At 44.9% G+C, this 27,954-nt stretch overlaps 1 protein-coding gene across 3 annotated transcripts in view; it reads right to left on the reverse strand.

Moving 5' to 3' along the window:
• Positions 1–782: 782 nt before the first annotated feature.
• SLC8A3 (solute carrier family 8 member A3) overlaps positions 783–27,954 on the reverse strand; it is a 163,002-nt gene continuing 135,830 nt past the window's right edge. For 2 of the 3 annotated variants that reach the window (XM_019552231.1, XM_019552234.1), the window contains 5 exons: positions 27,616–27,633; positions 12,793–12,917; positions 12,023–12,122; positions 6,029–6,304; positions 783–3,665 (listed from right to left, as the gene is read on the reverse strand). In XM_019552231.1, the coding sequence (XP_019407776.1) occupies positions 3,289–3,665; positions 6,029–6,304; positions 12,023–12,122; positions 12,793–12,917; positions 27,616–27,633 (896 nt within the window). In that variant the 3' untranslated portion in view covers positions 783–3,288. The remainder of the gene's footprint in view (positions 3,666–6,028; positions 6,305–12,022; positions 12,123–12,792; positions 12,918–27,615; positions 27,634–27,954) is intronic. The other variant, XM_019552233.1, reaches the window with a different exon arrangement.

The raw sequence follows: 27,954 nt of genomic DNA on the forward strand, positions 1-27,954 counted from the left end.
GAGAAGGTTTGTCATCCGCCAACAGGAGAATGAGGAAGGAGGGAACCTGTACAAATGGAAAAGGCAATGTAAAGAGTGTGATTGGAAAAGCAACAAGGCAACAGAAAGAGGAAAGTGGCTTTTATTACAGACTGCGACGTGAAGCTGACAAGAAAACAAAGAGTAAGGAACAATGACAATGAAAACAAAGAGCTCTAAGTAACGAAGCAGCAAGGTCTTCTGCAAACAAAACATCCATGATGCAACTCCTGGTGGTTTCTTCCAGCAAAATCTAATTGAGATGAATGGGAAAAAGGAAAAAAACTACAAACAATTTCATGCAAATTTCCAGACCAAACCCCACCCCCCCAAGCAACAATATTTCTTTTTTCTTTTCTTGTATTTTTAATTATATAAAAAATAAAAATAAAATAAAGAAACACTCCACTGATGTTATTGGCTTGGAGCAGTTTTTCTCAGTGCATGTAAGGGCAGCAAAGAAACTATGAACTTAGCAACAGCATACAGTCCTCCCCTCCCAATGATCACCCTCCCTCCCCTGCCCCCCAGCCCTGTGACAAGTGATCTTAAAAAAGAAGCAGGTGAAAAGCATGAGTGATACAGCACAAGCAACATGATCACAGCATTTCCGATAACCAGGCCTTGGTTTCAACTAGCAATGGGAGAACAGGTGTTAAAGAAACACAAGCCCAACTGAATTTCTGTGCCAAAATTAAAAAACAAAACAAAACAAAGAACCCTCAAGATCCACCCATATGCACACACATGAAAACACCTTTGCATTTTTCAATCTCTCACCTCTGCTGTATTGGGTCACAGCTGCAAATGTCCTTGCCATTGCTTGGCAAGTCTGGGATCAAGAGGTATTGAAAATCTTAGTAAACAGCCTGTCCACATCCAGCGGGTTGCCCCTTTTTTGTACTAGCCAAGAGCTCTGACACACTAGGTATAAATAGCCAGAAAGTTGAGTGCTCAATTGGCTTCAGACCCTTTATAGTGTTTGCCCATTGCTAGTTTAAACAGATAAAGCTCCAACTGCTTATAACATATCAGAGAGAAGAATCCACCCTTCCCCTTTCATACTTTATATATACATATATATATATATACACACACACATATATATATATATATATGCTTGATACACATTTTGTAAGAAAATAAATATTTCATCTGTCAATTAAAGATCATTTTTACTCTTCCATATCTTTGACATCATCTTGCAGCTTCTTCTCCGTGACAAGGACCATTACTTCCATCCCCACCCCCTTTTTCCCCTTCATATACATTCTCCCTGCCTTTAAGGCATCATCAATCATAGGCTTGTTCTTAGGAATAACAGGCAAAGGAGGACTTCTTTCTCTCTCTCTCTGTGTTTCCTTGTTTACTCTTGGACTCTCCAAGTCTGTTTTATGATTGTGAAATTTATGAAGAAGACATCTCCCTTTACAGCACCTAAATTGTTTGACAGAAGAAAATATCTTCATCTTAAAAACACTGTAAAAAGAATAAAGCTTCACCACCCTCCTCCAGTTCTTGCACTTAAGAAATATGGTTATAGATAATATATTTGTATAGATATAAGTATAACTTTTAGCTTTTATTACCAACCCGATGTTGCAGTTTGCAGTTGTTTATGTCATTCAGGATATGAGATCTTCTTTCCCTCCCCCCTTTTCATCTTTTTCCCCCTTAAAAAATGCACTTCAAATGAAAAAGGTGCTTTGCCTAAAATGTACTTAAGATGCTGCAGAAGTCTTAAGATCTGTGGCAGTTTTGTTAAGACCATATCTCTCAATCTAGCAAACATCATGAGTGGAGCACTGACCCCTTGAAAAGAGGTTGTTTTAAAGGACAAAATGGCAGACACAATGCAGATCAGGATGGGAAATGCCACGTGCACAGGGAGAAATACTGTCACGCAATTTTGGGGTTTTTTTTTTGTTTTGTGTTTTTTTGGGGCTTTTTTTAAAAAGGAAATTGGTGTGATCTCTGCTCAGCATATCCAAGGCCTATGAGTTATGGTAACCAGATGCATGTCCTCAGCCAGGAGGACAAACTCAGCCTTAAAGAAGTGGAGACATCGACTGACCAGGACACCAAGAATGGGGTTGTGAGGAGTGACCAGGATCCTTATCTCTTCAGTAAACACTTGTTTTTAAGAGCAATGTAAACCTTTAGGCTGATGCTCAGAAACATTTGAATGGCTCAAGCCTTGAGGCTTCTTGTATTCACCAAAATGTGAGAACAGCAAATTATTTACATGAATTCATCTTCACTTTAAAGAAAAAAAAAAGGAACGCGCTGCCGCCCTCCTGTAAATCAAATGCAATACTACTGTGATGGCAAGGAACAAGGGCTAGCTCCCTTTCCCCCCACTTTGCAGGCTATTTCCATGTAGCTGTTTATTTCTTTACTTTTAGAAATGAACATATTCTTGTCTCTCTGCAGAACCACAAGCTTTACGTTAATTATACAAAGAGAAATGCCATATTCAAAATATACAGGATATGGATTATGTTGTCTATTTTTTCTTTCTTTTTCTTAGCCCAGGCAGGTGATTGGGTTGCTTCATGCTTCAGCCGTCATCGCTGTGTTTTTTTGTGTGTGTTTGCATTTAAATTAAATCAGTCCAACAATGTACTTCTAAAAAAAGAGGAAGAACTAAATGAAATGAAATGAGGAGGGGAATGGATAAACAAGGAGACTGTGGACTCTGAGAGTTGTTTGCAGCTTCAAAATATAACTCCAGCATCCATGGCAGCATGAAGCTTTTGATAATTTTTGTCCACTTTCAAAAAAAAAGAGAGAGGGAGAAAGAGAGAGAGAAAGAAAATAATTCAAGCAACGTGCCTCTCCTACCCGCTGAATGTAAAAAAACCCCCAAAAAACAGGCTCCAATTTATTCTTGCAGTTCCCAATCTGTTTAAAAATACATGGCATCATTTCAAAATAGAAGGGATTTAAAAAAAGAAGAAGAAGAAAACAAAGAAGGAAATGTGATGGTTGAAGGTGGCTGAAGACTCTGACGATCACTGGCTGGCTTTATTTTACTTGTATTTGAATGCTTTAATTGATCTTTTTTTATTTATTTTTATTTTTTTGTAAATCTTGTTTGTGTTTCATGATGATTTTGCCCTTTTTGAAGCCCAGTTGTCTTAGAGTCTGGGCAGGTGTGGACTCTGAGTGCTGTCACTTCTGGCTTAACAACACTTTTGAGGACTGGTGTCCAGTGAGGTAACAGAGGAGGGGGAATCCCTCCCCCTGACTTCATCATCTCTCCACCACTTAGAACCCTTTGATGTAGCAATAGGCCTCCAGGGTGGCAAAAAGAATGTACAGTAGCCACAGGCTCACAAGGAGCGAAGTCGTGGCGAGTTTGCACCCCTTGGGGCCACCTAGCTCCCCTCCGAGGTGAGGCCGTCTCCGATACAGCAGGATGCTGATGCAGATGAAAGCAAAGATGGTGAAAAGTGTGACGGAGAAGGCCAGTGTGCCCGCTGACACGTGGAACTCTTGTCCCTGGGATGCCCAGTAGATGGCAGCCACTGACCATGCTAGTCCAATGCCCAAGAAAACATTGACGGCATTGCTGCCTGTGACGTTACCGATTGAAGCATCAGCATACACATCCTGGGTGGCAGCCGCTTTGCTGGCAAAGGTATCTAGAAGGGAAGAGATGGACATATGGAACAGTAAATAACAGCACTGAAATCAGGCTTCCTGAAGATGCAGCAGTTTTCCTGGTCAGTGAGCAGATGTGGAGAGCTGGAGCAGAACAGAAAGGGGGACATCATTTTGAGGGCACAAGGGAAAGACATGGGAATTTATGTAGCTGGAGAGGAGCAATATCATAATGACCTTGGGGGTCCCATGTTGTTTCAGTAGCGTCTCCTTGGATGTAGTCCTTTAAGTGGCCAGGCACTTAGCCTGCAGGCATCTCCTGATCTTTATTTTGGGCTGCTACCTATACCCAATGCATACCATCCTAGCTCTGTTCACCGACAGCACTTGCTGTGGCACTTAAACACTTTTCCGCCTAGATTATGACTTCTCCTCTAGTTGTGAGCAGGACTGAGTGCTTGCAGTTGGTGCTACAGGCTGGCACTGTAGGGTTTCCAGGAAATGAGAATTAAGGGCTCATGGACAGATCCAGCTTGATCATGTAGGCACGAAGCAGGGTGCGGATGGAATTTTGATGCCCAAGTTCCAAAGTGTGACACAGACTGTCCTGATCCACAAGCCGTAAACTCAAGATATGCCTAAATTCAGGCACTTACGCTTCAGTTTGGCCTGAAAAATTCTTTAGGTACCCGGACCTAGGCATGCACACAGGGGATCCATTTGATTACTCAAATTATCAAGCTCAGTTGTCAGCCAGATTTTTGCAAGTGTGCTGGGGAAGTGCTTAAGTTCCTGGAGCTACCCTAACCAGTAGGCATGCTCTGAGCACATCTAATTCACACTGACAGCACTGAGTTCAGGCCCCAGATGGTGGTGGTGGTCACGTCAACCTTTTCTTGAGTCCAATCCTGATTCCAACACTTAACAAGCAGTGGAAGACCTGAGTTCTGATCCCTACTGCCCGAGTTATTTCTTCTTTTGTGACCAAAGGCTGTCTACTGTAAAATGCAGACAGTCCTGGCAGAATGACTGGAACACAGGACTCCCACCACCCACGGAAGGACCCTAAACACTAGGCTACAAGTCATGCTCTCTTTTGGTTTTCCGTTGCTCTCTTGAATCATTGGTTTCTCAATGGCCCAGCTTCAACAACAAGGGTGGAGCATGCCCCTTCCATACCTCCTCTGCTCCAAGATTATACTATTGGCCAGGGGTTAAGGCATTTTGCTGCATACTAGACAATATGGATCTGAACCTCCTTAGTCTGAGAAGAGCCCTGAACCCAGTTCTCCCATCTTTTGAGAGAGTGCCCCCAACCTGCTGGACAGAAGACAGGCGGCAGCATCACTGCATCCCCATTTAGGCATCTATACTTAGAAGCAGGACTAGGTATATTAGACTGCAAGTGAATAGAGTCACTTAATTTTCAGTCCAACACAGGCAAAGGAGTCCTTAAGAATGCAGGAATTCAGACACACTTAGCACTTTCTATTGGTGACTTCTAAGTGCTGGTGGGCTTTCTGGATTGCCCTTTGGAGGCGTTTAAGTCTCCCCAGTGACTGCATATAGGGCTGTCCCGGCCAGGGGCAACAATCAGCTGACTGGCAGCTCTGGCCCTGGACCACACTGGGGACTTGAACCATCACTAGTGCAGTCCAGGGCTGAGGCCAAAAATCAGCTGATTGTTGGTTCTGACTCCAACAATCAGCTGATTTTCAGCCTGGCTCCAGACCACACTGGAGCCAGTTTGACTGCCAGTAAGATTTGGACCTATGGGCACTCCTCTTTCAACTTGCCGATGCAAGCAGTAATGGTGCAATTGGGATCTAATCCCTGATTCCAGAATCATGCCTGTTGCTATGCACAAATGGCAAGGCAGGAGGCACATTTGTTGGGAGCAGGGATTAGATCTCATTGCCCTATTCAATGAACATGTGTCAGGGGCCATAGAGCGAAAACTGCCTGGTGGCCTTAAAGGAGGCCGGTCCCTGTTGGCCATGATGTTGAAATCGTGACAAAGGAGGTAATGCTGTTGCCAGGTTGTGTCCGATCACTGGCTATGAGGAGAGGACTTTGGTTTATATTGTCATTACTGGGTGCACAAAACACTCAAAGCACAGGGCTCCCCCACCTATGCCAAAACCAAATTTGGAAAACTCTCAGGTGGTGTGACCTGATTATCATGGAAGAAAACTGTGTTTCTCTTGTTTTTTCTTTGAACAATTGGACCAACTCTGATTTTATCTTCTAAGAAGCACCACAGGAACCAATGCTTCCTGAAATGCCAGAGCTCACACAGAGGATAGTGGAAGTGAAGTAGCTGTGTCCTAGGATTTGCTATCCCTGACTGCTTAGGACTAGAGTGATAGCTATTATTTCCTTCCAGTTTCCTAGGCCTGCTTACCTGGTACTGAGGTGCCAAAGGCTACAAACACCACAGCAGTCACTGAGTCCTTGAGACCAATGGTGCAGCCAAAGTGAGAAGCAAGGTCTCCAATGACAGCAGTGAGCATGCCAATGATCATGATGGACACCACGAAACAGGCCCAGCCATTGCAGTACTCTGTTGGTGGTACACAGGCAAAGAGCACCTTCCAGAAGACAGTCAGGAAGTGCATGACATAGTCAAAGCAGGATGGCAGGCGCTCCTCGCCGGACTCATCTTCATCTTCATCACCCGCTGCAAGCAAATGCAAAACAAGCAAACAGATCACAGTGGGTTCCGTAAGGCCCAGGTTTCCAAGCCCTGCTGCCTTACGTAAGCTCATCCAGCACACAGAAGTCATATGGTTGCCAGTCTACTGAGCCTTCTTACAACAATGACATTTCAGTGAAATCACAGAGAAAAAGGGTTAGATCTCTGATCTGGCCACAGAAATCTGGATGCTGCCTGGGTGGATTTCAAACAAGAAGGGTGTCAAGTGAAGCAACAAAGTGATATTCATTTTAACAGTATCATCCAGACCATAGCCTAGAATCCAGCCAGTGAGGGCTTGGGGGAGAATGCTGCCAACTGCCCCATGGGAAGAAATAAGATGTTAAACCTCAGCTCTCCATGACAGCTGTACAAACTCAAAAAGAGATGGTGGCATAGTGCCATGTTGTCAGCAGCCCAGGAGATGAAGGGGAACCACAGATTTATTTGCTTATGATCCGGTTCTAGGATATTTGCTGTGTAAGAGAGAATACATGTTACCTAGGTTTTTTCTCTCACAGCTAGGTCTCCACTGCCTGCTATATTATTCCCACCAACCAGTAACATTCAGCTGAAATGAAAGGAATGACAACAGCTTCTATATTCAGCAGCACAGCAGCTTCTATTGGGCTGCACCCAGGACCTGCCAGGAGGTCTGATCCAGATGTGCTTTAGTAAGTCAGCAGCTGCTGAATGGTTAAATTCCGTCATCTGCCTGGGGAAAGCCAGCAGCCACATACATTTTCCTGAAAGCTGACATAGGGACCTTGCTCTAGCATTTTCATTAGTGCTTCTTTATGCTCAGCAAATAAAATTCTGTTTATTTTATTTATTCTCTGCTTCTCTGGGTTTTTTTGAGAGGTGTGAAGAGAAGCATATGGGTCTTACTGGGCTTTCCAGTGCCCTGCAATGGAGTCAGGGTTCTTCGAAGTACCATCACCTAATGTCCCTACTGCTGTTCTGGTACCGGTATCCAGAGAGTACAACCATACTTATCACCATAGCAACTTAGACAGTACCAGGAAAAAAGTAAAGGCCAAACATATACTCCTATTTATCCTTTCGCAGAAAACAAGAGAGCATTTGAATTTGAAAAGCAACGCACTTTAGCAGAAAAAAACACTTTCTTATGCAATGTATAATTAGTCCATGAAACTCACTGTTGATTGGTACATAGGGGCACACAGCAAAGTAATATTGAAAAAAAGAAAGCAAAAGGGTGGTTAAAGTTTGGACCAGGCAACCCAGAGGAATAGTGGAAGCTCCCATCCTTGGAATTCCTTAAAAGCAAGTTAGACAAATGCTTCGCTTGGATAATTTAGTCAGAAATGATCCTTCCTTGAGCAGGAGGATAGTCTAGATGGCTTCCTTAGGTCCCTTCCAGCCCTGTTTTCCTATGACTCTGTAAGCTTATATGACTACTTATAATATCTGACACTAGGTAGGATAAAATGACCAGGACTCAGTGCTCATGTTTCAGGATAGATGCTGATCACCAGTGTGAGATTAAGAAGGAAATTACCTATCTGTGTTCCAGTATGACAGAAATATATGCCTTACATGGCTGGCAAGGCCATTTTTAGAGAAAGTAAATCAAGTTGATTACTTGTCTGTTTCAGCAGGATGCTTTTTATGTCCTTTGTTATCAGTGGTGACACGTAGGGAGTGCATGGGAGTGTACGTGCAACTCCTGAGAGTGCTGGTGCACCCCCTGACAGGCCATGTTTCCCGCTTAGGCGACAGGCGGGGGGGCAGGCAGGAGTGCCGGTGCTCCCCCTGCGAGCGCTGGCTGGGGCGTGGGAGCACCTGGATGAAACGCTGCAGCCACTTCTGGGAGCAGCGTGGCCACTTCCTGGTCGGCGTAACTGGCGCCCCGGTCAGTGAGACTGGCCATGGGGGGATCCCCCTCAGTTGCTGACTGGTTGCGGGAGGGTCAGGCACATGCCCCCCCAATTAAGATGGCACCAGTCGCCCATGATTATTATGCCTACCTCATTGTTACTTCTCCCAGAATTAACCATGCAGATCATCCAGATACTGGCTGAGCAGTATGGACTCCCTCAGACTGAAGTAAAGGGTATCTGGGCTCCAGAATCGAGATCTAGTAGAACACTGTGAAGAGAGAGCTGCTCCATGGTACAGGCCCAGAGGTTTTGGAGTTCATGCAACTAAGCTGCCTACTACTCTCTGGGCCCAGATTTTTCTAGACAGTCTCAGAATTGCTGGATGACAAAATATGAACCTTGCTTGGCTCTTGGGTTTCAGGACTAGAGTCTGTTCCTTAAGGAGAAACATAATGTGAGGCAAGTTCCTCAGTTTAGTTGCTCGCTGGAGCATGCAACATGGCGCTGCTCTCAAAGGGCACCCACCCTGCAGGACCTGTGGGCATCCCTGTCTCTAGCACACATCCTGGATGCATGCCAGTTTATACAGCGAGATTCTAAATAACTCCAAAAATATTGCTTCCTGCACGGAGGTCTAGGGAGCGGGGCAATAGCTGAAGGCAATCCAATGTGGCTTGGTATAGATCAGTGCTACTGTCTGAGTCACAGTCAGTACAAAAAGGTGCTATGAGAATGGGAACATTTGCATGGGATGCCCTAACCCAAATAACCCAAATATATACCACTTGCCCACTGAAGCACGTCTATTCTCAGGACAATCAGAGAATGCAAATGGATTTCTGAGCACTTTGAAAAATCAACTCATAGAACACTCTGCTCTAGCTCAACTATGGAGCTGTAAGTGTGGCTCCAGAATATAAAGCTCCTTCTTCCTCAAAAAAAAAAAAAAAAAAGGAAATGCCTTAGGGAATCCTCACTGAATGGAGATATCTGTAGTGAGGTTCTGCAGGGATTGATACCAGACCTGTTATCAACATTTCATCAGTGATCTGAAGTAAATATAGAAATACTTCGGATAAAACTTGTGGATGACATAAAGAGTGGCATGGGAGGGCAGGCTGGTCACAGAGTAAGCTGGATTGTTTGGTGAGCTGGTCCTACTCAAATACAATACAGCTTTATACAGCCAAATGCAAAAATGTTGCATTTAGGTCCAGGCAGACAAGGCTCTTAGACCAACACGGCTACAACCAACAACACATCTAGGTCTAGGATTGCAAACCATACTTCACAATGGGGGATAAGATTCAAGAAAGCATTGATCTGGAAACAGGTATAGGGGTCATAGTGAACAAGCCTCTTGATGTACACTCCCAGTGCAGTGCTCTTGCAAAAAAAGGACTAATGCAATTCTTGGATATACTAACAGGGGAGTGACGAGTAGGAACAGGGAGGTGATTTTTACCTCTGCTTATTGTGGCAACCAATACTGAACTACTGCATCAGCATCTGGGGTTCACATTTTAAACAGGACAGCAAAAAAAATTAGAAGGCGTGCAGAAAAAAGCCATAAAATATTTAAGGGCTGGAAAAAATGCCTTAAAATATGAAATGTGAGACCCTCGATTTGTTTGGTTTAGCTAAAGGAACACTGTAAGACGGCTTGGTTACAGCATTTAAGTAGTTACTTTCACAAGGAGAAAACTCCAGGTATATTCTCCTTGTGAAAGGGCTGTTCAGTGTAATGGTGACAGACTAACAAGAACCAGCCACATTCAAATTAGAAATCAGGCACAATTTTTTTAGTGGTGAATCAAGGCTGGATGCCCTTCTGGAAAATAGGCTTTTGTCAAACACATGTTATTGAGCCCAGTGCCAGGGGTAACTGGGTGAAATTCAATGGCCTGTGATGTTCAGGATGTCAAGCTCTGGTACGAATAAGGCACTCTGGGCTTATTCAGACTACATGTAGCTGGACACATCATGCTGTGAGCCTCATGAGCTCTATGCTTTCTGGCTCCCTAGCAGTCAGTCCTTAGTGAAGTGTACACTTAAGTGCTCCTGCAGTTTATGGTGCACTTAAAAGTTTCACAGTGTGCTTTCTGACAACCAAAATGGGCAGCACAGTCTATTTTTTCTCTAAAGAGAAGTTTTGCATAGCTACTTATGGAAGGCTGTTTTTTTCCCCTGTCTAGACATGATTCTTTGTGATTAGATTTGTAAGGCAACCATTATAGCTAAGATAGTACATGTGTCCTTGGGTTTCCAATACAAGCTTCTTCTCAGAGCAGTCTGTGCCTGTAGCAATTGTTTCTGAAAGTTAACAGTATGTGGGAAATATCTGACACTCATATCTTCAAGGTTACAGCTACACTGAACATTTGAGAAGCATTTGAAACTGCACTTGAACAGAGAGACACACAGAAATGCATCAGGAGTAATGAAATAGGCATATCAGAGATAACTGAACATTGCTCAGGGATAGTTCATAATCTCTGAGCAATGTACACTTATTTTATATTTATACACACACATATATAGATACATACATATATATCTGGATATGCTTGTGTGTATATACACACATATATACATGCAGTATAAATATATATATATTTATAATATACGTATTTATAATATATATATAGTGAGATATATATAGTGTGTGAATAGACAATTGCATCTATCTATCTATCTATCTATCTATCTATCTATCCAGTTGTCTTTTTTTGAGAGAACTCTCATGGGCTCCTTTATTCCCCAAAGTAGGGGGAAAATCCATGAAAAATCGTAAGAAAATCAGACACGGGGAAAGGCATGAGAAGCCTGTGGGAAATGTAACGTGAGACAACACAATAGGGAAAATAAAGCTGGTTAGAACCTCCCCCACTAATTTATTAGAGAGAGCTCAAAAGTGGGGTTCTGTTTTGCTATCACTGATAGAGGCATCCAAGCCATACACAATAGGAGATGGACAGCATATATTTATGTCCAATTTAACCTTGAGGCAATTTACGCACTCGTGGTGCTTGTACACGTGATGTCATTACCATGTACACGTGACAAAAATGTCATGTTGTGTGGCTTAATGATGTCACGCTGTACACGTGCAGGAGTTTTGGGGGTTTTAAATGAGTTTTCATCATTGCAAACTAAACCGTATCTTGATAGTTTGCAAACTAAACTACCTGGCCCACTAGCAGCCCACCCAGGCAGCCCCAAGGGGGTACCACCACTGTAGAGGGAGGGACCGGGGCCCTCCGCAGCTCAGGGACTGCTCAGCCGGCTGGCTGCTTGCCGCCTGGCTGCAGGCAGGCTCTGCCGGGAAAAAAAAGGATCAGGCCCCTTGCCATAACCGCAATGGAAACCTCTCGATTGAAATGGTGGGTTTCAATTAAAAACCAACTGTTTCAATTTAGGGGGCACAGAATGGGACCCTAAGGACTAACCCCCCTCCCGTGTACAAGCGCCCAGGGCTCAGAATCTGAGCTGGAATGAGCTATCTCCTGCCACTGTGCGTACGCTCACTCGTGCACTGCTGCCCTCTAGTGGCACTCTCAGCAATTGACACAGCATCTTGAAATCACAAGTGTGAGCCTGCCCTTGGGGCCAAAGATCCTGGATTCTCGCCTATAAGTGCTTCTGTTGAGGACCATGATTCGTATTTGTCTGCAGCACGTGGGCCTGTTACAGTTGCACAACACTGAGAACACAGGCCGAGACAGTGTCAAGCTGGCTTATGGGAGTCGGTAAAAATGCAAAACTAGCCAGCATGTTTGCCAGAGGTTCACAATTTTTTGTTTTACCCAGGCACCAGGAGACACCTCCCTTTTCCACCCCTCCCTTCACACACACTCACCTGCACTGACAGTAATGGCTTCCATGAACTGGTCCCTCCAGGAATGTGTCCCTACAACCAAAGCCAGGTTTGTCTTCTTAATCAGCTTGTCCACAGTACTCTGTCAATAGCATAAACAACAGGACAATTAATCAGCTTAGAAAACACTCACCAAGCTGAGCAGAGGGCGAGGGAGGCAGTGGAGGAAGCACTCCACCTCACATACAAAGCTCATACACACAGGTTCGTGGCTAGATTTGTGCTCCTCTCCTACTCCTATGCAGCTTAGCATGTCCTCAAGCCTCTCTCCCTCAGCTGCTGTCTGCCCCTGGGCAATTTAGACAGAGGTGATTCTGCCTTGAGCAGAGGGTGGGGTTAGATGGTCTCTCAAGATCCTTACCAGTGCTTTTTTTCTGTGATCCTCTACCTTTAAGCCAGGCCCTTTCATTTCTGCTTCACCCTGTTTTATCCCTAGTCACATGAGAATCTTTGCTCTTCCTCCTCTCTCTAAAGTAGCAACTCACTGCCCTCTCTATATGGTTCTCATTTACCATCCCTGCATCTCACCTCTGGTTTCTCCTTTCATCCTTCTCTCAAGCAGTCTGCTTGACCAGCTGCTTTCCCCTTTCTTTTTTTGCAGGCTTCTGTCTCCCACTTTCCCCACTCACTGAGGCTATCCTCATTCTGTCTTTTGCCTGCTTTCTCTGCTCAAGCTGCTCCTATACCCCTTCTCTTTTGTGAAGACATTTTCAGTGGCTTGGGGAATCTCCTCCTGGTACATCAGTACTGACCTTGAATTCATAGGACTCTTCAATGATGACTTCTAGTTTAGGGTGCTCGCCCAACACTGGCTTGCCCATCTCTGCGATCCGCTTGGCTTCTTCCTCTTCAACTGTCAGCTTCCTGTCTGCAACTTCTGAGAAAATAACATTATAGTTTCATAGTAGGTAGGGTCGGAAGGGACTTGAGCAGATCATCAAGTCTGCCCCCTTGCCACGGCAGGAAAGGGTGCTGGGGTCAAACAGTAATCCTAAACCGTAGACAGGAGCTTTTAGACTCTCAGCACCTGGTGGGGGGGCACTGGGTAGATATTGTGACACACTTATATACTCATCTCACATTTTGGAAAGTTCATATGGAGTCTTACAAGAGGAGAGATGGGATGGTCAGGGAGTGAAAATGTATTAGCATATTAGTAGCAAACATATTACCTCAGTGAGTAACTGGCTCCGTGAATTTGGGCTAGACATAGTGCAGGTAAGTACTGGGGAAGATTCCCCTTTAATTCTAGTGCATCTCAGTCTTTACAGACAACCCGGCTACCTAATCTAGTTCTTTCTCCACATCTCCCAGTGCTCATTGCCCCTGATCTGCAGAACCCTCTATCAGGCCAGTTCTGGACTTCTCTACTGTCCAAGCAGACTGAGCACATCAAACTGACAGCACTTGGGACATACATATATACTAGCTTCAAACTTAGACTTCCAAAGGTGGATAGCTACTGCAGGAAGGTCTTGATCCTGCACTTCTAAAGCTCCTGAGTGTTTTCACGTTGACTTGAATGGTGACAGGGTCAAGCCCAGGACTACTGAGCACACCAAGAGTGGATTTCATTAAAGATGCCCATAAATAAAAGTTTACAGGGCACATTCTGCATGTCTTACCTGTGTAGAACTGTTAGTGAAGTTAACCGGACTTCTACAAAGGAATGAGTGCGGGATATATTGCTAGACACAAAGTCTCAGTCCTTCTGGAGAAGGATGAAACAGCACAGAGGCCAATGACTGCCCCCACACTCATTCTGGGATAGAGCTTTTCACTGCTGTGAGAAATTGTAACAGGCCCTGTCTATCCTTAGCGGGCCACCCCCTAATGGCTGAATGTACTGAGGACAGGCAGCATGAATCTAGAAATGTCTCAGGAGGGAAAGGAAATGGGGCTTCTTTACCCCAGCATCCCTCATTCATAGGCAGAATGCAAATTCACAGCTTCTATTACGATTTTGATGGGAACACCCAAAATTTTTGAGGAGAAAAGGGAAAGATTTAACTGAAAACTCACATTATTTCAGGGACAAAAAGCCAAAATTTCAGTATTAAATTCTTTATCCCCCACTATCCCTACACCCCATAAATTACTATTGCTTAAGAACATACAAATGATCTCTTGAGCTTGTCCTGGCGCTCTTTGTCTAGATGACAAAAAGGGTCCCATTTCCCACCCCCCACCCACCTTTTCACCTGCCATAGCATTGGTGGGATTGATACACCAATTCTTTTTACTATTTAGCACAAGAGCTCTTTTAAGCAAACTTTAATGTGCAGACATGTTTTCTGGTTTGAAATGAATGAGAGATAGAATCTTTTTATTCCCCTTTGATTAGAAAATTGCTTTTGGCAATCTGTTCTGTTCAGAGCTTATTTTAACTCTCATGCACATATACATTCACCGGCGCACTCGCTTACACACACACAATTAATTCTTTCATTCTGCACTGTAATTACTTTTTTGCCACATTGTGCATTTCCTGGGGGATTCCTATCATTTGAAAAATGCACAGAAAGAAATAGGTCAGGGGCCAAGAGGGTTTTTGCCTTCACTGAATGATTCATTCTTGATAGGGGAATAAAAGTTTCCCTAGGCTAAGAAAGGTAGGAAGTGAGGCAGGGAAGGTGTCCTATGCAGTACTGCCAGAGAGGAGCTATCCACTAAGGGTGCAGACACAAAAGCAGCTCCCCACTGCAACTCACAGCACTTTTCAGGAAGTGCTGTCAGTTGCAATGATCCCCTGGACCCAACAGAAGTTTGCTGTTGGGTCCAGGAGCTGGGGATTGCACCTGTTTGCTTTAAGCCTGCAGCCCAGTCTCTGTAGTGGTGCCACTCTCACTCCTGGCCCAGACGCTGTTTTCAGAATGGGAGGGAGGAAAGGGAGCAGAGGGAGCTCATTCTTGGGGTTCCCCAGCCAGCACTGGAGGGTGGGGTGGGTAGCTTGGAGCCCCCCCACTTTGGGGATAGTGGGGCTCCAATCCATTCACCCCACTCTCCAGCACTGGCTGGAAAAAACCCAAACCAAACTCCCCCTACTGCCTTTCTCCTCTCCCATTCTGAAAATAGCACCAGGCTGGGAGCTCTGCAGACACAAGTTACAGAACACGCTTCATTTCTTGGAGCAATAAAGATTCAGATTTCTGCAGGATCAGACCCTTTTAAATCGGTCTGCAGCTGTGTACTTCTGTTTGGTCATGGCTGTAGACTGCTTTCTGGGCCCAGATCAAGCAAAAATTCTCACTTCTGTCTGTGCCCTGAGGGCACCTACACACGTGCCTGATGCCTGCATTAGCACGCTGGCATGCTAATTAGTACGTGCCAGAGCAGACTTCATTAATGAACTAATTAGCATGCTCCAGCAGACTCAGGGTCTATTTCAGCATCCCTGCACTTCAGAATGGTGGCAGGGGTCTTAGACTAAAGTTAATTGAACAAGCTTTAATTAAAGTGCCCCTGCTGCCATTTTGAAGGGCAAAATGCTGAATATGTGAGATGCTGCAAGCACTTGAATTAGAGGCTTTCCCAAGAACCGCTCTAATTAAAATGGGCCTCTGCCCTCTCCCCTCCCCCCAGAGCACATGTAATAAAGATGCCCTGAGAGACTTGGTTGTGACGCTTTCTCTGGTGATGGTCTGGGCTGAGGAACCAGCTCACAGAAGTGGCTTCCCGGGGTGCTGTCCATGGTGCTGACAATGGTCCCCCAGCTTGCTGCGTTGCCACGCTTGAGGCAGCAACAAAAAGATGGTGTGGAAGAGTATCCATGACTTGATTTGTAAATGTCAAAGTGTGACCAGACCTGTTCTTTCTCCCACTGATTTTCATGTGGTAGGGGGTTTTTTTTGATGGCTGCTTGAGGAGAAGCTTTCTTTCACATAAATATTGGGCTTCATGTGCAAAGGCACATACTCACAATGCAGGGTTCTCCCAATCACTCTTCATGTATTGACTGCATATCTTTGTGAGTGACAAGATAAGGAAGCACAGATGGGATTAGGGAATTTACTAGCACTTGTTTCCTCAATTATAGAGAGTAGAGCAGTGGTCTGGTGAGGAGATGGGAAAACGAGGCACGTGGAGTAGAGAATCTTGAATACCAGAAGTGACGTGTATATTATGGACATGTTCACAGGATCAGATCCCATGGGAACCATGCCTGTAGATTTAACAGGCCTAATTATATCATCCTGTTGCTATGTTCCCAGGCTGCTGACAGGAACATCAATTCCACTGTCTTTGTCAAGGGGTGAATCGGAAAGCCAGCAAGTGGCTATTGACTGTCACTGGAGAAGGGATGTGGAATTAGCTGCAGTGACAAGGTGGAATGAGAGAATCCCCTGCTGCTGCTTCCGCATTTGCCCTGAGGATGGAAAACCCCTGTGACATAGCTGGATTTATAAGTGTTCCTGGATGAGCGGGAATCTGCAGCAGGACAAGTGATGGTGGCAGGAGGACTGGGAGATGTTGTAGGGCTGAAAACTGTAAATCAGGAAAGAAAGTTCTTTAGGTGGCTGGAAGTGTGCCAAAAGCAAGTGAGGGCACAAACAGTCACTGGAGACAAGTCAGATTGGTGTCTAGTGTAAGAAGCCAGAAATAACTGTCTGAATTTTATCATAGAGCCTTTTGCTCTGAGTCATAGAGCTAATGATAAAATAGATACACCTATCTCTCCAGTAGGGTGCTACTGTTGATCCTACAGTCTCTCAGGTGGACATTGCTATTGTTCCTTGAAGCTACATCAGAAGCAATCATGTGACACTCTTGGGGCTGTTGAAGTGAGGACAGTGGCTTCCCCTGGTGATGGTCAGAAATAGGATTTTCCCTGTGATACCAGGGTTGCGGAGGTGACTACTACTGCTAACTAAGTCTCCTCCTGACACTCTTGGGGCTGCTGGAGGGAATGCTATAACTTCTCTCACATTAGGATCTTTCTGCTGGTGGAAAAAGCCTTCTCTGATTGGTGGAGGGAAGCTCTGAGCTGATGGACACTGCCCACAATTATTATTTAATAGAACGTTTCAAGGAACTTCTAAAAACAAATGATCAAAAAACCGCATGGCCCTCAAATACATCTGGAGCTTGCAGAACTGACTCAGCTGGCACCAGGGTCATCCTTACTGAAAAGCTTAATCTTATCGACAAAAAGCTTGGGGATGCCATGTGGAATTTTTTAACGTAGCCCACTTACCCACATAGACCTCAGGCTGCAGTCTTGGAAGGGCTCTAAGGGAGATGGTAGCATAACTGAGGGGCACCTCACTCTGGCTGAGCACTGAGGCAGAAATTATTCAGGGATTCCTGCAGAATTTATGAAAAGCAAAAGTAATGGTGCAGGCAGGAGAAGTTACAGCTGGATTCCTGAAGGGTTTGTAAGTCCTATATGGGTTCCAGAAGACCTTCTACTCTTCACCAACAGTCACACAGAGATTATAAACTCTGCATGGAGTCTGTTTATAAACACTCTCCTGCCAGATTGACTGCAAACAAGGCTTTACATGGCCTGCAGAGTTTATAAAACATGTAAAGACTCCTATGGCAGTCAACACTACTTTAATCCATCACAAAAGCAAAGACAAATGCATCCATCTTTTGGAACCAATAATGTGCATCAACGTGCTCTGAATGATGTGGAAAAAAAAATGTGCAGAACCAGAGGCAGCAGAAAATGATGAAAATCAGGCAGTAACTAGGCACAAGCCAGTAAGGGCACTCAAAGACAGGAGAGCAAGAGATGGGAGGCAAGAGGTTACTAGGAGAGAAGAGCACCCGAGAAACATGCTGTTGGGACAGGGCAATATCAAAGGACAACATTCTGTCTTCTACATATTTGGAGGACACTGTTGCATGTTCTGATATGCAGAGGCATGTGTGACAGAATAATTAGTGGAAAAATTATGGAAATAAGAGCACCAGAAAAATGACTAAATGATTCACAAAGACTAGATCAAGCTAACAAATATATATCAGTTAGTAAAGGGGGGGACAAGGTGCTGCTAGAGCACCAGGAAAATGTGCTTTTAGTGGTTTGTGTTGCAGAGAATCTGGGCAACCTGGAGATAGAAGAAGGGATTTTAGGAAGCATTTTTAACTATCTGGGGAGAAAGCCATAAAGGACCAATTTTACTTGATACTGACTTCAAAAGTCCTTTGTGCTTTCCTGTGCTCATTAGCATAACTTTCATCTTTGGGTTCAATTTCAACCAACTTTTCTTCATCCTGGTATTGATGCCCTTGGTATCTGACAGATGGTATTGATACTGTTGGGTGCTACTGGAATATAGATCTGGGGCATGGCCTACATACTATTTGCACTTGAGCCTTCACATACTTAGCATGACAGGAAAGAAACTTGTGAGGCTCTGCAGGTGACAGCCCAAGTGGGAGGGTAGCTGCCTATTTGATTCTTTGGGATTGAGTTTGAGAGGGAGTTTTGGAGCCATTTCAGTGATTCCTATTCATCCATGCCAAGTCTCTGATGGGGACCCAGGTGACTGACAGCATTTGGTGATGGACAGCATCAATTATTGTGGTATTTGGTGACAATATTTGGTGACTGACAGCATCAGTTATCGTGGTGAGATCCACCAATATTTGTTGACCCTGACCATGGATGAAAGTTAATCTTGCCTGAGATATATAATGCATACTCCAAAGGCTTTTTCTGACCAATCCTGCCTTCCAAATGTCACATCCACTGCTGTTTGGATAAAATCACCTAATGTGCAGATAGGAAAATATTATTATCTTTATATTACAGAGGAGGACACCAAAGCACAGAGCAAGGAAGAGCAGAGCTCTTCCAAAGGAACAAATAAGCAGCAAATGGGGGGACACAATGCAAGTGTCTGGCTCCCAGACTGTTGTCCTAAGCACTAGGTATTTTCAGAAAATACCAAAGTTCAGTTTAAGCCTGGGTTTCCCCTGGGTTTATTTAAAATTCACTTTGCGGTGTTGGGGGTGTGCATACACTTGCATGCATGCACATGCACATGTAGCCATAACGTTTGAGGACTTATTTGCTAAGAGGTGATGGGGGCTGTTCAGGAGAAGGAGCCTAATCAGATGCTCCTGCTTTGCCATAGCCCTATACACCTGAGTGCATTAAAATTCTCCCCTTCCCTCAACAAAAGAATACCAAAGGCTGTGTTTAAAAAAACAAAACAAACACGAAACAGTTTTAATCTGGCAGGTCAAGACTGTCAAGGTGAATGCTGCCAACCCGCAGCTTAATTATTAACCAGCCGTGATTTCTGTTTGTATCAGCTTCAATACTCAGCTTTCAATGTGGAGTGCACCCTGGACTCCCAGCTGTCAACTCCAATTAGGCTTGATAAGGTCTGGAGACACCAGGCAAGAAAAGGAGCTTGCCAATTCCTCATGGGTTCCCTCCTCTGCCTCTAAGAGATGTGCAAGGCAGAAGGAAAGGATTCCCCTTAACTGTTTAGATTGTGAACACAAGTGAGTTCTACTGTTATTACTTAACATGCAGTTGGTGGTGGTGCATAAAGGGTTCAGCTAAGCTGGGCTTGTGCTAAGTGCTGTACACACATAAAAAACTGTCATGGCACCAAAGAACTTAATAATTAAAAGGCAACATGTCCCAGCTGGATGAGATAAACAAGCAGGATAGGATGGTGGTAGGAAATGAAGACAGGGACAAGTCTTACTTCAGTCCATAGCAGTGGTTCCAGCTCACATGGATAGAAAGGCAGGCTGCCTGAGAGACCACTTCCTGATCCCATATAGTGCAGTTTCAGTGTGCCCAAAAGGGAGCAAAAGCTTTGCTATGGTATGTGGTGCCAGGTTTCAGATAAATACCCAGCAGTCTTGTTCAGAACTAGTCAGCCTGGAAATTTTGTCTGAAAAGCCCAGGCTCTGTCTGGTAAAGAGGGAAGGACAGTCTGATGGAGACAAAGCAGCCCTTTGAGGTGTCCTATCCCAAGCTCTTCCATTGACTTGAGCTATATCCATCCCTAGACAAGTAATGTCCTGATCTCGGTTCCCCTAGCCACACAGTGGAAATAAGTCTTATGTTCACATGGCTATCATGAGGCTTAATCTACTCATGTTTGCAAAGTGCTTTTGGAGCTCCATATGGAAGACACTAAATCAGTGTCAAATTTAGCATGATTAGTGTAAAATTTCAGCTTTTTTTAAATGTCAGCATTTTGTGTGGGAAATACTATAACTAGATCCTTTTTTGGCACTTCTTAACGTGCCAACCCTGAACTGAGAAGCGTAGTGACATCTGTGAAAACGAGCAGTCATCAAAAAAAAAGCGTTCTTCAAGATGTTCACGTGGGAATCTCTTCATAGAAGGCGCCTGAATGATGCCGAGCTACACCCATAAACAATTACCTTATACTGATCAGATCTGCACTGCCTTGGCCTTGACTAATTTACTGGGATTTTAGATGTGAGGAGGAGGAGGACAGATTTTCATCCTTTGTGATGCAAATGCAAATTAGGAGAGTCTTAGGGTTTATCTGGATTACAGGGCTGCTGCCACCATTGCCATCCCAGCATAGCTCTGAGGCAGAGCCCCCTATTGGAAATGTGGCATATGGAAGCAGAAAGTTTTTCTGTCAACTTAACTATGCCACCAGTTCAAGTAAGAGACGTTAATGTGGCAGAAGCGCTATTCTGGCATTGCTGTGTCTAGACTGGCAGGTTAGCTGCATTGAGGGTGATCTATTCATGTGCCCATCCAGAATAGCTAGGCTGGCACAACTTTGTAGTATAGCCCAGACGCCAGACAGATTCTAGGTGGAGATGCCTTTGCCTGCCTCGTCTCCCCTTCACAGTGTGACCCAACTGCCAGGTCACTGGTCCCTGGTCTCTCCTGTAGGAAAGAGATGGGGTGCCCTGAGACCTCAAACCACTGGTAACAAACAGTAGTGGCTGAAAGATGCTCTTTGAAAGGAATCAGGACTAGGAGTCAAATTGTGGTGGATAGGATCGCAGCTCTCAACTCAGTTAAGTGGCAAAAGGGTGGACACTGAGCTGAATGCATGGGGACGACGACATGTGGAACAGAAAAGAAGTGCTGGCCAGGTAGGACAAAGGGAAGGGGGTCAGACCAGCTGTTGTGCTATGGTAGAGAAGAAGCACTTTGGAGCACGGTGTCATCTCAGTGCAGCATTCTGAGGTTTTCATGTTCCTATTACTGGTGTGAAACACACCGTGTCCCACTTGGCTGCACATCAGCTAATACCAAGGAATGAAGTGACACTGATGGAGGTGCTGATGGGAGACACAGAACTGCCTCCTCCCTCTCATGTCTCAGTGATGCTCCTTCTAACAAACTCAATTCTGCAAACACAGAAGAGCATTTGCTTCTGGGAAGTTCAGTCTGGCATGGGGAAGATGCTTCACCTTTGCTTTTCTTCACCAAATTCTGGTTCCACCTTGCTGCATTGTGGGGGGGAAAGAAGGGGTGGGGGGTGGGGGCTGGCCCTTCCCAGGGCTTCTGAGCATTGGTTGGGGGAGCTCTGCAGGAAAGGGATGGCATTCTCCCGTCACTTCACAGAACTGATAATTAAAATGGGATTTCTGTTGCCGCTGAATAAAAATGAAATCCCAGTTAAATACAGTAAACCCTGGGCATGAATGAGCCCCCTCCCTTGAGAGCTGTCAATCCATCAGTCAAAACTGGAGAAGACTGCTGGCTAAAAGACACTTGTTTCTGAGGTTAGCATACTGGTATGTCCTCTGGCTGAACACATGTATTCTCTGAGCACAGAACAGTCTATGCTCCTTCCTCCTAAGAGGACAGCAGAAATCTGTTTAGGTAATGAATAATGACTTGAGGCTTTATGCAGCCAGCATTATGTCCACTAGTTTGTTTCATGTTAGCTGGGAGAACCTGCAGCTTCATGAGAGGAAGGATCATGTGTGGCTAAATCATGAGACTAGGAATCAGCACATTTCTGTATTTGTATTCCTGGCTCATTACGTACCTTAGGCAAATCTGTTACTCTCCTTGTAGCTCAGCCTCCCACTCCATAAAATACTATGTGTGGGGTTGGAGACACAAGGCTACATTAATTAATTCAGAAAGTACTTTGAGATGTGTTCACTGATATGGGTGAATGGTCGGAAGTTAGGCATCTGGATGCTTCCCCAAGAAATGTGTCTCTCCAGCCACTTTTCTGAACCTCTGGAGTCCAGAAACCTTGCGGCAATGGGCTCTGGTAAACATTTTCAATAAATCCTACTTCTGGTCAAGTTGCAACCACCACAAGAGCTTTTTGTCATGCCTCTCCATGAACCTAGCTGGCACCAGAAGCTGCCAAGGCAATTTCATAAATGTAAGCAGCCAAAGCAAAGCAATTAGTCATACTTTTATGAATGCCAGGAAGGGTTTGGTTTCAATTTTGATTTGGGTCAGGAGTCCTAGGATTTTTTTCCTCTCCTAACCTGAACTGGCTTGCCATTCCTGCTCTCAGACAAAGTAAAAGTGACCGTTTTTGCAGACAGAAAAGCAGTTGGAAGTACCTTAAAAAACAACTACTAAATTCATAAACAATATCAGGGTTTCCTCGTATAAAGATTGCGTGGAACCTTTACCTTACAATACTATTACTAAGTAAGAGCAGCACCAATGAGAATAACTGAGGTGACGAATTAATACACCTGTGAGCCAGAGATCTGGATTCTGCTTTTGTTACTCCTGTTATCTTGCTTAGTAACCTCAGGGAGATCATAGTGGTGACCTCATCTTGAGCTCACTCACCCTTCCCTTTCCTACTCAGGCAAAAAACTACGGTCTGAACAGCTGAACTGCCTGAAGCTCTTGGCTGCTCAGCCAAAAGCTGAAACTGTAGCTGCTGCTGAAGACTGGCCCCCATGGGAGGATCTAGGATTTTGAAAAGTGCTATAAAAGTCTTCAGAGCTATGAAACAGGAGCTGAGAGACCAGCAACAGCTAACAGCAAGATTGCTGAAAAAAGGATAGCTTGATTAGTGGACCATCAAAGCCATTCAAAAGGAGGGAGGGTTGTTAACACCTGTGGAGTGAAGAGCAATCAGAAGGGATCAGATAAATTATAATAAGCCATGAAGTTGGTTGACTCTATCAGCACCACCTGAATAGAAATGCTACTGCTGCTTCTGGGCAGGTGGTTTTACACTCTGGGTGGAGCACAAATCAAAGCGGGGTAACAACCATGTTACTGCACTGGGATCTGCTCCTGCTGGACTCTGTTCCTCCCTCCATGCAGCAACTGGAGGGAAGAATAGGAAAAAGAAGCAGTGGCCATTATACAGCATATCTATGTTTATATTCTGGGAAGAAAAATTAGTTTCCCAGTTTAAGATATATACCCCACTTGTGGAAGGCTGATTCTGGGGGCAAAAGCACAGGTGATACGCAAGTAAATATGATAAGCACAGAATTTTTTTTTTTAAATCTCTGTTGATCTCAGGCCAGTAAAACCTAAATATCATAAAAATCCCTCATTCTGGACCAGACTAACAGTGTCCTTCTAATATACTTATTCTGGGCAGCTGAAATGGATGCTTCAATCCAGCTGCTATCAGACCTATCTGAAACCAGTTCTTGAGTACAAGTATGGATTGCTGAGTCAGTTTGGATAAAAATGACTTATGCTGAGCTTTAAAACCATCCAAACCTATTTACTTTAAGATACTGTTTCAAGAAAAAAAAATCTTCATTTTCACATGGTTCGTTTGGGAGCAGAAGAAACAATAATGCATAGAAGAAGGTGTTCTTGTGAGATAGTCTAATAAGCCAGAAGCAGACAGCACTGGAAATCTTGCTTCACAGGAAGATGGGAATATCCAGCCACCCACAGTGTGTGAATTCAGAGATATGTTCAAAGCCGCAAACATGCAGGGAGGGGCCAGCATGTTCTGAATTTCACCTCAAATAATCTGCTGCTTGGCTGTGACATCATTGTTTGGATCCATCTTAATTGCCAATTAATATGCAGGGTTCAAATGCTAATGCAAACAGAAATAAATATCTGAACTACTTGAGGCTTACTCATCACTAGTCACAAGCCAACTTCGAGCCAGGCAACAGGCAGAAACCTAACATCAGTGCTAGAGGAAAGAAGAGAAGAGACGGAGAGCAGCAGGAGGCCTGCGTTAATAGCTGTTGGGTTTCAAAAGAGCAAGCAGTGGTAGCTGAAAGATGTGAAATAAACAGAAACAGTCCCCTGACATGCCAGGAGACATGAGAGAGGCATGGGGCTGGGGGCAGCTCCAGAAGGTGGGATAAAGTCGTAGCTATTGCACCATTCAGGCTCAGAGATGCAGCAGGAGGGGCTGGGGGAGAAAAGGCAAACTTCAGTGAGATTTTCAATGGCACAATTTGTGCAAGGCTTCTGGAATGTTCATACTTTCTCAATTTAAAATGGCACAGATTAAGTGAAAATGCTGTCTCTTTCTTTACTTATGAGCTGCAACTGGTACTGAGTGGTACTCCAGTCAGTGTTTCTGGACCGTGGTGGTCTGTGTATGTTGAAAACTGTTCTGGGAATTTCCTGTTCTAGGATTTGTAGTTTTAAACACGCACAAGCTGTGTCAGCCCAACCTCATACAGAACCCAGGGGCTGCACACAATAGACCCAATCCATGACATTCTAGGATAACAGAAGGATGTAACAATTGTATCAATAGGAAATGAAGCCAATATAAGCAGTTATGATGTAAGTGTTAGGCTTGCATGCTCCTTAGTGAAACCAGTGTAGCAAAACCTTTGCAACTTTAACCCCATTTCATTCCAAATTAAAATATTAGTAATTTATCTAACCTGCATCACTGCAGAATCATTCAGCTGTAACACTATGTACATCACAACAACTCACACACCCTCCTAAATGGCAGCTCCCCCTCCTTCTTTGAAGTCAATCAAAGTTAAGCTTACTATGGCCTATAGGGAGAACAATGCAGTAAAGGAAAGGGGAACGTGGCATTATGCCTCATGGACCTTTCTTCTACCTTGTGGTCTGACATTTGGCCTTTCCTCTGTTAACTGAACACCAAATGTCTATAGCTGTTGACTGAATTATCCAATAATACCTACCAAAAGCAATCAAATCGGATCACAACAGAGAGGGGGACTTATATTATTTTAAAACAAATTATTTGGTTCCAGAGGTTCTGAGCAAGTTACGCAGCTACTGAATTAAAGCAACAAAATTAGTCTGAGAAAGGCTGTGCTTGACTTATTTCCAGTTCCACTGAAGCTGAAGAGGGTCAGAGCCATTTTGCTTAAGTGTCCTGTGCTGAAATTTGGGGCTCTTCTGGTATTATTAATCTGCTAATTAGCCCAATGAAATCTGGGATTCTGGGTAAATTCTATAGACAGCAGTTTTGGGCTTTTCCTAAGAGAAGCCGAGATGGAAGGTTTTCTTATAAAGATTTGCAAAACATGTCTTGGCTATAACATGATTTGACTGCCTTAATAGCGTGGGTATTACAAACCCAGATGAGTGACTTGCCTTAACCTTGTAGAGGCCTTCCAGGGGCCGCACAACTGCTTCTGTCCCTGAACTAAAAAATCTATCAGTCTACAAGCAGTGACAGTTCCTAATAGCTACAGTCCAGTTCAGGACTCCTTCCATGTTCAGGTAAAGAATAAATAAAACAAATCCCTGTCCTGCTCTGTACCTTGCCTGCCTACTGCTTAGTGTTGTCAACTGTTTCTCTTAGTCAAAAATCAAATCTGGAAGTGTAGGGATAACAAGAACTACAGGAGGACTTCATCATGCTGCAATACAATCTAGAGAGTCTTGTGTAATGGGTTTTTCAGGCAACAAAGGGAGATTCAGTATTAATAAATGTAAAGTCCTGCCCACAGGCAGAGAAAATAAAGAGTGCCACCACTGGGTGGAATGTGACCAACCAGCTACAACCATTGTGTAAAGAAGAGTTTACTTTCATCTTTTCTCTTTAATTTTGTCCTAATATTGGGCAAGACTGAAGGTGTTTTCTGTGACACCACAGAGATGGCGCAAAGACTACTCAAGTCTAGTACCTGAGCATGACAACTGTTGGTGCCTGGTGGCCTTGCTAGCATCTGACTCTCAGGAAGGGGCATGCAGGGGTGGCAACAGGGCATGGAGAAGGCCCTGAATTCCTTATAATGGCCTCCTTGAGAGCTTGCCCTGCTTACACATTGGGGAAATCTATTATTTCACCCTCTACAAACCTGGCACATCATCTGTGTTCTAGGAGACACTGGGCTAGTCTTATGCCCAACCTTAAGGGGGCTTCCTCTGGGGTGATGAACTGCCCAGCACCATGAATTCTGTAATACCACACTTGGATCCATCAGGTTGCATTAGGCCTCAGCACTGTGGCTGCAGGAAGGAAGGTTTGCGACTGGAACGGCCAGGCAAGGTGACCGTGAGAGGAGATCCGATACTTCCTTGTACAGTAGACCTGGAGGTTCAACTGAGGCCATGTTCCTAGATTTGGGGCAACAAATCTTGGATTTGAGCCAAACCCTCATGGCTGTTATCCACACAAGGAGGGGCATGTGCTTGCAGCAGTACAAATAGTAGCAGCATAAATTTATGCTGCTACTTTGGGCTGTAGTGCACACCTCTGCTTGTGTGGTTTGCAGTGGGAAACATTGTCCCACTGCTCCATGTGCTGCAGAGGGGGCTGGTTGGGGTAAAGAGTGCTTCAGTGAAAGGCTAGCCAGCAGGCAGCCCCCATGCTAAGGCACCCTGTGCCCCAGCCAGCAGGGGAGTGGCGCGTGGAGACGGGGGAGCAAGTAGCCCAGAGCTGCCTGCTCCCCCATCTCCATGCGCTGCAAAGCCCCCATGCTGAGGCACCCTGCATCCCAGCCATCCACTCCCTGGCAGGCTGGACTGCAGAGTGTCTTGAGATCGGGGAGCAGACAGCCCCGGGCTGGCTGCTCCCGTCTCCACATGCCTCGGTGAGAGAGCTTCGCTGTGCAGCGCCTGTCTTGAGTTACACTGTACCCCAGCCAGCTGTGGAGCAGATGGATGGGGCGCAGTATGCCTTGAGATGAGAGAGCAGGCAGCCCTGGGCTGCTTCCCTGTCTCTGTGTGCCTCAGTGTGGGGGCTTCGCAGTCACAGCTACCTGCTCCTCTGTCTTGAGGCATACTGCGCCCCAGCCAGGTGCTCTCAGCATAGGGGTTCTGCAGCCCACAGAGATAGGGGAGCAGGTAGCCCTGAGCTGCCTGATCCCCTGACTCTATGTTTGTCCTGGCACACAGCACTTCTGGTGTGCTTTGTGCCACATTTTTTTCCAGGGTTTTTTTTTTTGCTACTGGGAAATCCCGGTAGCAAATTTTGCCCCTGTGCTGCTAATTAGCAGCCCTGCACACCATTTAACATGCAACACATGCAGTTTGTGGCACTGCAAACAGGCTTGCGGTGTCACAAACCACACGTATCTGCACATTTGGATCCGGCCCATGAGTCAACATTTGGGGCATTTTTAACACAGCAGGGCAGGCATCATCACTAGTAACTGCAACACAAGTATTAGCACAAAAAAGGTTGTCTGAAGGAGAGATTGGAACCAAAGCCATAGTAGACAAAGGAAAGGAATAAAAGCCATCTTACCTTGGGTAAGCAGCAGCGCTGTAAGGAAAGAGAAACAGGAGAAAGAAGAAAACAGGAAGAGAGTTAATATCTTATTGGGAAAAGCTGTAAAGGCTATTTGCAGATGGCAGTTTTAAATGAGCGATGGACATGGCTTAATGCAGTGTGAGCTCTTTGTTGTAGCCACATGCTAGGTGCAGGCCTGTGAGCATGCCCAGTAGCAGCAGGATGAGAATGAGGCTGGAAAAAATGGGTGTGCATCAAGGGCTTTGTTTTTTGGAAGTATTCCCCCTCCCCGTAAGCAAAGGCAGGGGGTTGGGTTGTGGAGGGTGGAGGTAGTAGGTAGAGGGTAGGAAGAGT

This window comes from Crocodylus porosus, unplaced genomic scaffold, assembly GCF_001723895.1.
Source record: "Crocodylus porosus isolate Cpor-Errol unplaced genomic scaffold, CroPor_comp1, whole genome shotgun sequence".
Taxonomy (NCBI): Eukaryota; Metazoa; Chordata; order Crocodylia; family Crocodylidae; genus Crocodylus; species Crocodylus porosus.